Source organism: Caenorhabditis remanei, chromosome IV, assembly GCF_010183535.1.
Source record: "Caenorhabditis remanei strain PX506 chromosome IV, whole genome shotgun sequence".
In the NCBI taxonomy this organism is placed as follows: domain Eukaryota; kingdom Metazoa; phylum Nematoda; class Chromadorea; order Rhabditida; family Rhabditidae; genus Caenorhabditis; species Caenorhabditis remanei.
In genome coordinates, this window is record NC_071331.1 from 5,817,328 (window position 1) to 5,829,264 (window position 11,937).

Below are 11,937 nucleotides of genomic sequence, written 5' to 3' on the forward strand. Positions count from 1 at the left end.
AATGATTAAAAAACATAATTATCTCTTTTCAATTGACTTCCCCCACCATTCTTTCTTGTGTCGGGTCCCGTAAGACTCGGTCAGTTACGCTGCGAGCAGTCTTACCTATGGGCTGTGGGTTTACTCACAGAGACGCGGGATTGAATCCTCCCGATCTAGAATTTATGAGAAATTTCAAAAAAATGATTAAAAAACATAACTATTTCTTTTCAATTGACTTCCCCCACCATTCTTTCTTGTGTCGGGTCCCGTAAGACTCGGTCAGTTACGCTGCGAGCAGTCTTACCTATGGGCTGTGGGTTTACTCACAGAGACGCGGGATTGAATCCTCCCGATCTAGAATTTATGAGAAATTTCAAAAAAATGATTAAAAAACATAATTATCTCTTTTCAATTGACTTCCCCCACCATTCTTTCTTGTGTCGGGTCCCGTAAGACTCGGTCAGTTACGCTGCGAGCAGTCTTACCTATGGGCTGTGGGTTTACTCACAGAGACGCGGGATTGAATCCTCCCGATCTAGAATTTATGAGAAATTTCAAAAAAAGGGTTAAAAAACATAACTATTTCTTTTCAATTGACTTCCCCCACCATTCTTTCTTGTGTCGGGTCCCGTAAGACTCGGTCAGTTACGCTGCGAGCAGTCTTACCTATGGGCTGTGGGTTTACTCACAGAGACGCGGGATTGAATCCTCCCGATCTAGAATTTATGAGAAATTTCAAAAAAATGATTAAAAAACATAATTATTTCTTTTCAATTGACTTCCCCCACCATTCTTTTTTGTGTCGGGTCCCGTAAGACTCGGTCAGTTACGCTGCGAGCAGTCTTACCTATGGGCTGTGGGTTTACTCACAGAGACGCGGGATTGAATCCTCCCGATCTAGATTAAATCAAAAATTTCAAAAAAAGGTTAAAAAACATAATTATTTCTTTTCAATTGACTTCCCCCACCATTCTTTCTTGTGTCGGGTCCCGTAAGACTCGGTCAGTTACGCTGCGAGCAGTCTTACCTATGGGCTGTGGGTTTACTCACAGAGACGCGGGATTGAATCCTCCCGATCTAGAATTTATGAGAAATTTCAAAAAAATGATTAAAAAACATAATTATTTCTTTTCAATTGACTTCCCCCACCATTCTTTTTTGTGTCGGGTCCCGTAAGACTCGGTCAGTTACGCTGCGAGCAGTCTTACCTATGGGCTGTGGGTTTACTCACAGAGACGCGGGATTGAATCCTCCCGATCTAGATTAAATCAAAAATTTCAAAAAAAGGTTAAAAAACATAATTATTTCTTTTCAATTGACTTCCCCCACCATTCTTTCTTGTGTCGGGTCCCGTAAGACTCGGTCAGTTACGCTGCGAGCAGTCTTACCTATGGGCTGTGGGTTTACTCACAGAGACGCGGGATTGAATCCTCCCGATCTAGAATTCATAAGAAATTTCAAAAAAAGGGTTAAAAAACATAACTATTTCTTTTCAATTGACTTCCCCCACCATTCTTTTTTGTGTCGGGTCCCGTAAGACTCGGTCAGTTACGCTGCGAGCAGTCTTACCTATGGGCTGTGGGTTTACTCACAGAGACGCGGGATTGAATCCTCCCGATCTAGAATTTATGAGAAATTTCAAAAAAAGGGTTAAAAAACATAACTATTTCTTTTCAATTGACTTCCCCCACCATTCTTTCTTGTGTCGGGTCCCGTAAGACTCGGTCAGTTACGCTGCGAGCAGTCTTTCCTATGGGCTGTGGGTTTACTCACAGAGACGCGGGATTGAATTCTCCCGATCTATTATAGAATATATCAGAAATCTTTACTATTAACAAATGCAAACGGCTGTATGTTTGCCTGCCGGTCGCCGATCCTACCGCCCTTTCTACTGAACCGATTTTTTCGAACTGGGACCAAGACATCAGCAATTTTCACCACTTGATGCCCTCTCTTGAAACAGAAAATCATGTTTTACTGGTGGTGGGACATGAAAAAGTGTTCTGTTCCCAATTTGTGATATGTTGCACATTAATATAACCCATTAATGACATATGTAAAAGCAAAAATACCTATTTTGATTGAACTGACATTGGCATGGCGCTCAAAAATTCCTACTTCATTTTTTTCAGAATTCATTTTGTCTCTTGGGTTTTGAAAAAACTTAAAAAACATCAAAAATGCAGTTATAAATTCTTGAGTACTGGATTCGATGTTTCTCTTGTTCTTCCTTAACGGAAACTATCTAAACGTAATTTTGTTGTATTGATCAATACTGTTTCATTGTATCTTGAAAGGGAATCTGTTTGGATTGAATATGGTAAATGGGTAGTATTTCTTGTTCCGTCTTTTTTCCCTATTTGTTCAGTATGTTCTTTATTTCGTACAGCTGACGTGCATTATTCGTTTTTTTTTAAATTTGTTCACCGAAGCTCTTATTATGATTATTTCTCCGTAGCCGCCAAGCTTTCTCACACAACCCATTTTCAGCCTTTCCATACACAGAACCAGATCCAGGCTTCCAGTGGAGTCTATCCGAATATGCTGTTTTTTCATCTGCGCTACATGTGCAGACTGTGAACATTTTTGTAATGTACATAAAAGTTAGCGCTTCGCATATTTTTTGTTTTTTATGACTACACGTGGAGTCGGCCAATTATCCAATAACAAAAAAAGAAATGCGTTGTAAAGATTGTGATACAGTAATTACATTCTGTCATGTTTCGTGATAGCTATTGCATTTGTGGCTGTATAACTGTATTTTTGGATGTTTTTAAGTGTATCAAACATTTAATCCTGCCAAATTTATTTCATTCATTATCACTGTTTCTTGAAACCGTTGAAAGTTGCATTAATTTTTCGCACTGATAAAATCAAATCTACATATTTGAAGTTTCAAATTTTGAAAACGGTTTCAGAAGAATCCGTTGGACTGATTCAGTCAGACTTCCTAAAAATAGAACTCATGGGAGTAATCATGATAATTGAGAGATCTAGATTTTAGTGTATAGCTGTTTTTTTTGGCATTGAAAACAAGCGTCACTAGTAGCACGATTAGTCGGACGATTAAATGTTCTTAAAGTCCTCGAAATGAAACATGATTTACACTTATCAGTAATTTACCTTACCATAATTCTAATTGTTTCCAGCTAATTAAACATTGAGAGCTACTTCCAATAATTGCTTCGACTGTTTATGTTCTATTAGATATTAATTCGAAACGTGTTATTAGAATTTTGAGTACGCTTGAGGTGTTCGAAAATATAAAATAGCAAACACATCAAGGACTAGTACTAAACTTAACCGAATGAATTTATTAACTGATTGATACATAACTTTTCTCTGTTTCCCCACTTCTATGAAATGTGCGACCTTAATGACATCCTTTATTAAGTACATTGCTTTCTTACTTACTTAGTTACTTAGTCGATCCGTTCTTCGCTCAGTTGGTGTGGGCGCGGATCACAGCTATCCATTTTTTTCGATCTTTGGCGATTGTGCTCCAAGGTTCGATCAATTGAGTTCCTTGTCGCTGTTCTAGTAGATATTAATTCGAAAAGTGTTATTAAAATTTTGAATATGCTTCAGGTGCTCGAGAATATAAAATAGTAGTCTATTGAGATCAGTTCAAACATCGAGAACTAGTACTAAACTTAACCGAATGAATTTATTAACTGATTGATACAGAACTTTTTTCTGTTCCCCACTTTTATGAAATGTGTGACCGTAATCACATTCTTTATTAAGTCCATTGCTTTCAAGATAATTTATTCTTCCGTAGCCTCCAAAACAATCGCCTTCTTACACAACCCATTCTCCGCCTTTCCATACACACAACCAGATCCAGGCTTCCCGTAGAGTCTATCCAAATCTGCAGGCTCCATACTGAAAATCACTAATTTTTTTTGTTTTTTGGATAACTTCTTCTCTAACTCACTATGGCCCAAATATACAAAGTGTCTTCACTGTGATATTCTGAATTCCACCTGCCTTCGCTTCTAGTTTGCATGGCTTGGGTAGTTCTGCACATCCGACTTCCATGTAAAGTGGTCGGAGAACGTATGAAAAATAGTCCTCCGCACCGAAAAACTTGTCGGTTCCATTGATTTCCTTTCCATGATTTTGAGAATATTTCAGGAAGTTCTTCACATATTTTTTATCGAGTACTGCATAGTGGGGTTGGTCTTTCAGGTCGTCAGGGAAGGGGCAGGATTTCGAGTAGTTCTTGGCTTCGTTCTCACGGATTTTGTTGTATTCCTGAAAAGAAATTAACTGAATGTGAGGAATAAAGAGAGACATACTAATTGGTACATGTTAGAGATCTGAGCAGATGCAGCAAACTTGGAACGGAAATCATTTAGATGGTTGATAAGGTTTTGTTGATCTTCGGTCGACAAGGAGAAGGAAAATCCTGAAAAATAAACATTGACCTTAAAAACAGACTTGCGACGGGCTGCGCCTGATTTAGAATTTCTCGCGCCCGTCCCTGGACTTCAGTAATGAATTTTTTCAGAAATTTTTTTCAAATTTTTTTTTAGAAAAAACCCTAAGAACGATTTTTGTAGGTTTCCAAGGTTTTTGAGGAAGATGCTAAAAAGAAAATATGGAACATTTTCAGAGAATAAATTTTGAAAAAAAAAATTGAACAGGTCGACCCAAAATTTTACAAGAAAGGGTTCAAAATTTTCAAATCTTTTTTTTGCGTAGCGACTCGAATGCTAAAATGTGGATTGAATGTGATAAGAAATTAAAAATTCATTAAATGTTGATAGCGGAACAGTAAGAAAAACTGCATTTTGAGATACAAGGTTTTTTATCGGTGGAGCGCATTTGCTTTATGACGATTTTATAAATCTTTCCTATCTATTATCGAAATAAAAAATGTCGGAACTTTTTTATTTCGATAACAATGCCGAATGAATCTTACCTGCAATCGCTAAGAATATTATAGAAGTGATGAAGCAGCAGAATTTCATATTTGAATCGATATCAGAAAGTCAACACAACTTTCAAAACTCTCGTTAAATATTATCAGAATGAAACAGAAAAATATGTAAGTGTCAAATAAAAATATCCCAATAGCAAGAGAGGCAAGAAATGAAAAGTGTTAAAAAGATATAGAAATAACAACAACATTACACAAAGTGGTCGTCGATCGATCGGGGGAACTCAGATGATAGGACACGTGAGTTTTATGTTGTGTTGTGTTTTATAGAGTGATCAAAGTCGATAGGCATTCAAAAACTATTAGGTTGGCAAGAAAGTTTTTGTGCATGTTTTGTTTTGAATGCTGTCAGAAAAATTACAAGAATCAAAACCAACTACGCATACCATTTGTTAGATAAACTCTCTGTGATTCTGATAGCAGTCAGGAATTCCTCCTGACGCTTCTCATCTGCAAGAGCCATGCCTATCTTTATTCTTGACCGACAACTCTTAAAGCAATATTTTTATTTCCGCTTTCCACATAATACCTAAATTTCTAAATTTGTGCAACCAACAGGAAAAGTTTACAAGGATGAATTTTTCTTTTGGCACACTATTAGTAATTAAGTTTCCAACTTTGAGAAATGCGATTTTTCTGTGGTCGAAGTACCACGTACTAAAAGTGCATATGAATAAGATTTGCACATGCTGTGAGCTGTAGAAGGAGAGTTTATATCTCAATCTTCCTGTGAATTATCAATGATAATCACTACTACTTATAACACAATTGGAAAATTTTTTAAATGTGTCGGCAAGAATAAAAAAAGAGACATTGAATAGTCATATTTTGGCCAAGATCCGCGTTCAGTGAAGGGTAGACCTGCGGCTTCGAATTCTCTCTCCTGTTTCAAACTTCAATCGATCTAACCATTTGGGTATCACTGATAGAGAGTGGGTATTGCACACAAACTACCCCAGGGAAACCCACCGACTAGGCGTTGATCAAGCGCTGGTAGACATCATCAAAAGGGAATCATACCCAAAAAAAATAATGACCCTAATGTGGAGGACCCAACACACCGTATATGATTGGAAAATGTGAAACAATAATCTTCTACTTCTGTTCTTTTTGTGTGCAAAAAATCAAAACTATACGTGAGTCTTCAGCTCCACACGGTCAAAAAGTCTGCCACCTCCATAATGTTGCATATCCGCTAGTTGCATACCCGACAAAATATTTTCTCACCTTATATTGGAAGATAGTTTTTAATCATGCAAATTAGAGCTCGGACCTTCTTCTAACGAATTACTATAAGCTCGGGGTAATTCAGCGCTCGGCCGCTGAACAGGACTTCGATACTTGAAGTCAAGTCGAAAAATGGGTGGAAGTGTATTTTGCCTCGAAACAACCGGAGCTCTGCCAGGACGGTATCGGGAACATACCCAGTAAATTGGAAACAGTTGTGGACTAAGATGGTTACTATGTTTGGTATTTGGTATGCTTCCTGTTTGAGTAAAAATAATTTGAGTCATGCACAAAAACTTTCTTGCCAACCTAATAATAATAGCAATCTGAAACTGAATAATAATGGAAGAAACGATTGGTTTTGTTTTTTTTGGTAAAAATTTCGAATTTCGAGATTTTTTTTACAACAACAACGCTGTTTCATGAAGTCAAGAAAAATTGCGTTTGGTTTCTTTTTTGCTATACACCGCGATCACTATACAATACACACAACCAAATCTAGGATTCCCATTTTTTCATGGTTCTGCTAGATTTGCGTATCCGACATGTATGTAAAGTGCTCGGAGGACGTCTGAAAATAGTCTTATTTCAACAATTCACGAAAAATTCTAAGAAAAAACGCGAGAATAGATCAAGAACAGTAAAAATCTGTTTCGCGCCAGAAAAAAAAACTTGTCCCTCGCCAATACTCTCTCATTTGTGGTGGGGCGTAATTGTAAGAGAGGTGAGCTGCTAATATGTTGACACATTTTTTAAATCAATGAAAAATTGTTGTTCTTCGGGGGATAGGCAACGTCCTTCCTGATTTTTCTTCCTGATTTCAAAATTGCTTCCAAATTTCCAAATAAATTAAATCAGAACGTGTCTGCAACTATCGATGTTCTGAACGCAATTCGATTTTGGAGATATCCTTACGAATCAAAAAATTGAAATGTACGTAAATATATGTACTTATTGAAACTGTTAATTTTAATAACTGTCAAATAATATTGAATTTTAATATGGAACGAAATGGTTTTCAACCTTCAAATGGTGTTTAATGGAGGAAATCAGGACTGTTCAAGTATTAGGTCATCAATATGATTATTTTTTCCAACTTAACTTGGTTAAATAGTTCATTGAGGCTACATCAAATAAAATGTATTCTCTGAAACAGTTTCTTTTTGACTTTTTGTTTATGTATTATTCTACTCCAGAGCTGTGCGGGCTTTCTTCCTTCAACTTCCGTCTTCCAACTTCCGGGTTTTTTTTTCTCACTTTCGACTTCCGGCTTTCGTCTTCCGTGTAAAATTCACCTAAAAAACCGAAAACTTTGAATAAAACAACGCCAAAATTCGTTGTCACTTTGAGTTTTGTTCCCACTTGTTTTCTGATTCTTTTCTCTCAGACATTCTTCCCTAGTAACCGTCTGTCAATCAGAGTTTTGAAATGTATTCCAACACTTCCGCCACCCACTTCGGAGCCACAAGTTTTTATTTTTCGAACTTTTCGTTTCCAATGTCGCCGTTTCTATTTTTCCTCCTTCTTATTGGTATGACATCGAATAGTGATGCAATTACTCAAAAGATGGTAGTGGTTTGGGGGCAGCCAGAAAGTCTCTCCAGATGTGTGCCACATGCTGACTTGATTTGGAACTTGTGTATGGAAATCTGTTTCAAAACAGAGAGTTGTGTGGTATTTTTTCGGTACAGGCTGCTGAATTGATTTTCTGTCCTCATTTTAGATGACTTTCCTCGATAATACTGAGACATGTTACACTTGTGCATTCAATGAAAGTATGTCGAGTGTCCAACAAACCAGGAAAGAGGATAAGATGAAGGTGGCGTTTAAAGTGAAGTTGAAGAATATTACGGAAATAATATCCAGAAACATTATTGTTACAGGTGGGTGAAAACTTGGTAGACAAGTGCCCAGCAGGAGAGAACCCACCAACGTTTGATGGCGTTATGGCGGAGGTGAGTTGAATGGTAAAGGGAAGTCGAAAACCTTTCTGAATGCTTGATTGAATTCAATAATATTTTTCTGAATTTTATAAAACTGCAAATAGTTTCCGTTTCTACTCCGCCGAGGCTCCCCCTTAAGTACATCCTGTGTCTGTATTTCGTCCGTAGCTTCCGCCACGGACTCTATACAAACGGAAAATAAGAATAAATTCAACTAACTGTGAAGACGGCGGTCGCTGCGCAATGAGTGCAAATTCGTTCCTCTTTCTTTTTTCTCAAAATTTGCGGATATTGGGAGAAATGGACAAACTCCCCATGTGTTGTTTATCTAACTGACTACATATTTCTATAAGGTTTGGCATTGTAAGTAGAGATCCATTTAAAGCCAAGCTGAACATAAAGACTAGAAGTTCCTATATATCCGAATATGATGAAACATCATAATTTTCAGACTTACTAGGGAAGGCCACCGTGTAGAGCGTGACCTATATCAGTGGAAAGCTGAAAAAATGCTGATTCCAAATCGTGGTGAGGGTGGTGTGGACCTGATCTTTCTCGAGTATCAGACCTTGAGAACAAAAACTGAATATATATTTGGAATTCTGAGATGTCCAATGATATAGGTCACGTCCAATAACTCCACGGTCACCTGAAGGCCTTCCCTAGTTAGTAGACATTCACAGCCAGAAACTTTTTACAGGGCGACGCTTCCACAACAACTGATGATGGCAAGATTCAAAACTACACCATATCCTACACTGGAACTGGATGGGAGTTTTCAGTTTTCTGTAAGCTTAAAAAGTCGGTTTGTACGGAAAAGTGGTGTTTCTACAGCTATGAAAAGATGTACAAGTGGATATGCCTTCTATAGAAGACCAAACATCGATTGGTGTATTGCGGTGGGCTACACAAGCTACGCCAATACTTCGTACTCTCGAACCTCAAATGTTTGTCAGCAGTACGGTACTGAATTGAGTGGTGTGGCCAGTGCTGATGAGGTGGAAGGGCTAGTTTGTAAGAGTGAATAGCTTTCATTTCTTTTAAAAATGTCGATTCAGATCAACTTAATGCTCTTAGAGAACGGCTAAATGTGACCAGCTTCAACGTGTTTGCAGATGCTCAAAGAACCACGGAATGCCAGGAAACGCCTACAACTGAGAAATGTATGAGTATAGATGTAAGGCTAAATTTGTTGAAGGATATCCTTTATCCCAAAACTTTCACAGGGATTCAAAACTGTGGATAAAAGTGTTCAGAACCTGGATGCCTATCATTTTATGACAGATGCATCTGCTGGAGCGACAATTGGAAAACAGTGTATGGTGATGCTAGGAAATGTTCGGAACGATGGGAAAGTGGATTTTGTGGAGTGAGTGTGTACTTACAATGAGATACCAACAATGCAATAGTATTTCGATTTCATATATGTATAAACTTTTACAGTGAAACCGATTTTTTTTCAGATGCGAATCCGACTTTCCTTTTCCAATTTGGGGAGCGATATGTGGTCACGAAGCTTTTTCATAAACATCTTTAAGACAGAGACTTATTTGATAATAATTTATTATTTTATTTACTGAAATTGCATACATAAAACAATGTTGAATTTTAGTTTCTTATTCATTTTAAAATGAAAAAAAGTGGGACTCGACCGAAAGTTGAGCTTTCATACAAGAAATCAATCTCAGTCATGAGAGACCTATTATCTGTTCACGAACACTTGCCAGGGGGTGTTCAAGACGCATCTAATTTGTTGGGATTTTCGCGGATTGGTCTTGTAGCTGGAAGCTCAAATGTCGTGTTTTTCAGCTTTGCAGGTCTGAAAAGAACTGCAAATCGTGTTTTCCGCTCACTCCTGGCCAGTGTGTGCCTTCAAAGTCATTTCGAAATTAATTTCGAAAGATATAAGAAAGCCAGAATTTGGAAATTTTTGATTTTGATTAACAAAATACGAAAAACTTAAAAATTCCTGTGACTGCTCACAGGAAAACTTCTTTTTTGCAAAAAATTGCATTATACCTGAAAATTCAACGTTTTTAGACAGAAAAAGTTGCAATCAGACCAAATGTAGATAATTCTGTAGGGGAGTTCCAGTAAAATAACAACTGTGCGTTGTTTCCAGTTTTACCTAATATAAAGCTTACGTTTTCTGAAACTTGACACCATTGATAAAATAAATACGTGAACTTTATTCAAATATCAGAAACACAGAATAGGCAATATCGCCAACTCTGTGAAAAACAAATTAACTGAAGGAAAAAATAAATAAAAACACGTGAACTACACAGGGAGGAAAAGGATTCCCAGAATCGGCAAGCTTGCCGATACTGTTATTTAAAAAAAAGATATTCCAAAACATTTAAAAACGTGAACTCGGTGTCAGTAGAGTGAGGACTTCGTGGATAGAATCGGTCTTCGAAATCGTGAAAACTGTCGATAAGTTATAGTAGATGCCGAATATACATATGAAATGGGTGCCATTCAAGTCTAAGCTGTCTGAAATAATGAGGATTTATAGAAAACTTTGGTTTCTATTACTAACCTTTGTAAAGTGTTATTCCAATTGTATCAAAATGATGTCAGCGATAAAACAACACTTCTATTTATTCATTTAAAAACAGACAAACAAATGATAGATTGGGTCCTGCAATATGAACTTGTATTATGTATATATCTTACCTGTCCGCGAGAAGAACGCTTTTTGAATAGTTTTCCATTGAGATAAACCAAAAATGAAAACATTGCTACCGCTGAATGAGAAATGAATTTTCTTCGCATTCAAGTGAGCATCAGGGAATGAAGATCGCAGGAAAAATATCAGCGTGCCCTAGATTTTTAAAAACACAGTTCTAGAGCAATGTTCTTTATTTTTGGTTTATCTCAATGGAAAACTTTTCAAAAAGCGTTCTTCTCGCGGACAGGTAAGATATATACATAATAAAAGTTCATATTGCAGGACCCAATCTATCAGTTTTCTTATCTGTTTTTAATCAATAAATATAAGTGTTGGTTTATCACTGGAATCATTTTGATACAATTGGAATAACACTTTACAAAGGTTAGTAATAGAAACCAGAGTTTTCTATAAATCCTCATTATTTCAGACAACTTAGACTTGAAGGACACCAATTTCATATGTATATTCGGCATCTACGTTATCCTATTGACAGTTTTCACGATTTCGAAGACCGATTATTCTATCCACGAAGTACTCTCTCTACTGACACCGAGTTCACGTTTCTAAATGTTTTGGAATATCTCTTTTAAATAACAGTATCGGCAAGCTTGCCGATTCTGGGAATCCTTTTCTCCCTGTGTAGTTCACGTAATTTTATTTATTTTTTCCTTCAGTTAATTTGATTTTCACTGAGTTGGCGATGTTGCCGATTCTGTGTTTCTGATTTTCTAATAAAGTTCACGTACCAATGGAGTTGAGTGATTATAATGTTTGCCTCATTATGAATAGGAATTGAGTGGAGCACAGAATAAACAGATATTCGGAAAAAATGTGTTATCTTTGATGAAACTCCCCAAATTTCCCAGAATTATTTAGAAAAAGCGATTTCTTGATTTTTCTGGGTGCCCCCAAGAAAATTTTGAAAACTATGATTTGTGAGTGACAAATTAAAAATTTCCAAATTCCGGCTTTCTTATATTTCGAAATTTAAATATTTCGAAAAAAAAGTTTCGAAAGCACACCTGGGGTCCCTGGCAAAGCGAACGGAGTATTGAAAAACTACAAAAATGACCATAAATCAATTTTCAAGAACCGTAAAAACTTTTCAATTTCTTTTTTTTTCATCTTCAAATTGTAGGGATGTAATTGAAAAAATAATCTGA

General features: G+C 36.8%; 2 protein-coding genes across 2 annotated transcripts; one reads left to right on the forward strand and one right to left on the reverse strand.

Annotated features, from left to right (window-relative positions):
- Positions 1-3,749: 3,749 nt before the first annotated feature.
- GCK72_012539 (uncharacterized protein) lies at positions 3,750-4,958 on the reverse strand (the record flags this gene model as incomplete). Its single annotated transcript, XM_003088551.2, has 4 exons — positions 3,750-3,867; positions 3,920-4,239; positions 4,284-4,393; positions 4,910-4,958. The coding sequence occupies 4 exons, from the start codon at positions 4,956-4,958 to the stop codon at positions 3,750-3,752; spliced, it is 597 nt and encodes a 198-aa protein (XP_003088599.2).
- A 2,693-nt stretch (positions 4,959-7,651) lies between these two features.
- Positions 7,652-9,624, forward strand: GCK72_012540 (uncharacterized protein; the record flags this gene model as incomplete). The annotated part of the gene is made up of 8 exons (XM_053729198.1): positions 7,652-7,828; positions 7,878-7,985; positions 8,038-8,109; positions 8,798-8,885; positions 8,932-9,111; positions 9,156-9,274; positions 9,324-9,466; positions 9,561-9,624. The coding sequence occupies 8 exons, from the start codon at positions 7,652-7,654 to the stop codon at positions 9,622-9,624; spliced, it is 951 nt and encodes a 316-aa protein (XP_053583970.1).
- Between the last annotated feature and the right edge of the window lie 2,313 nt (positions 9,625-11,937).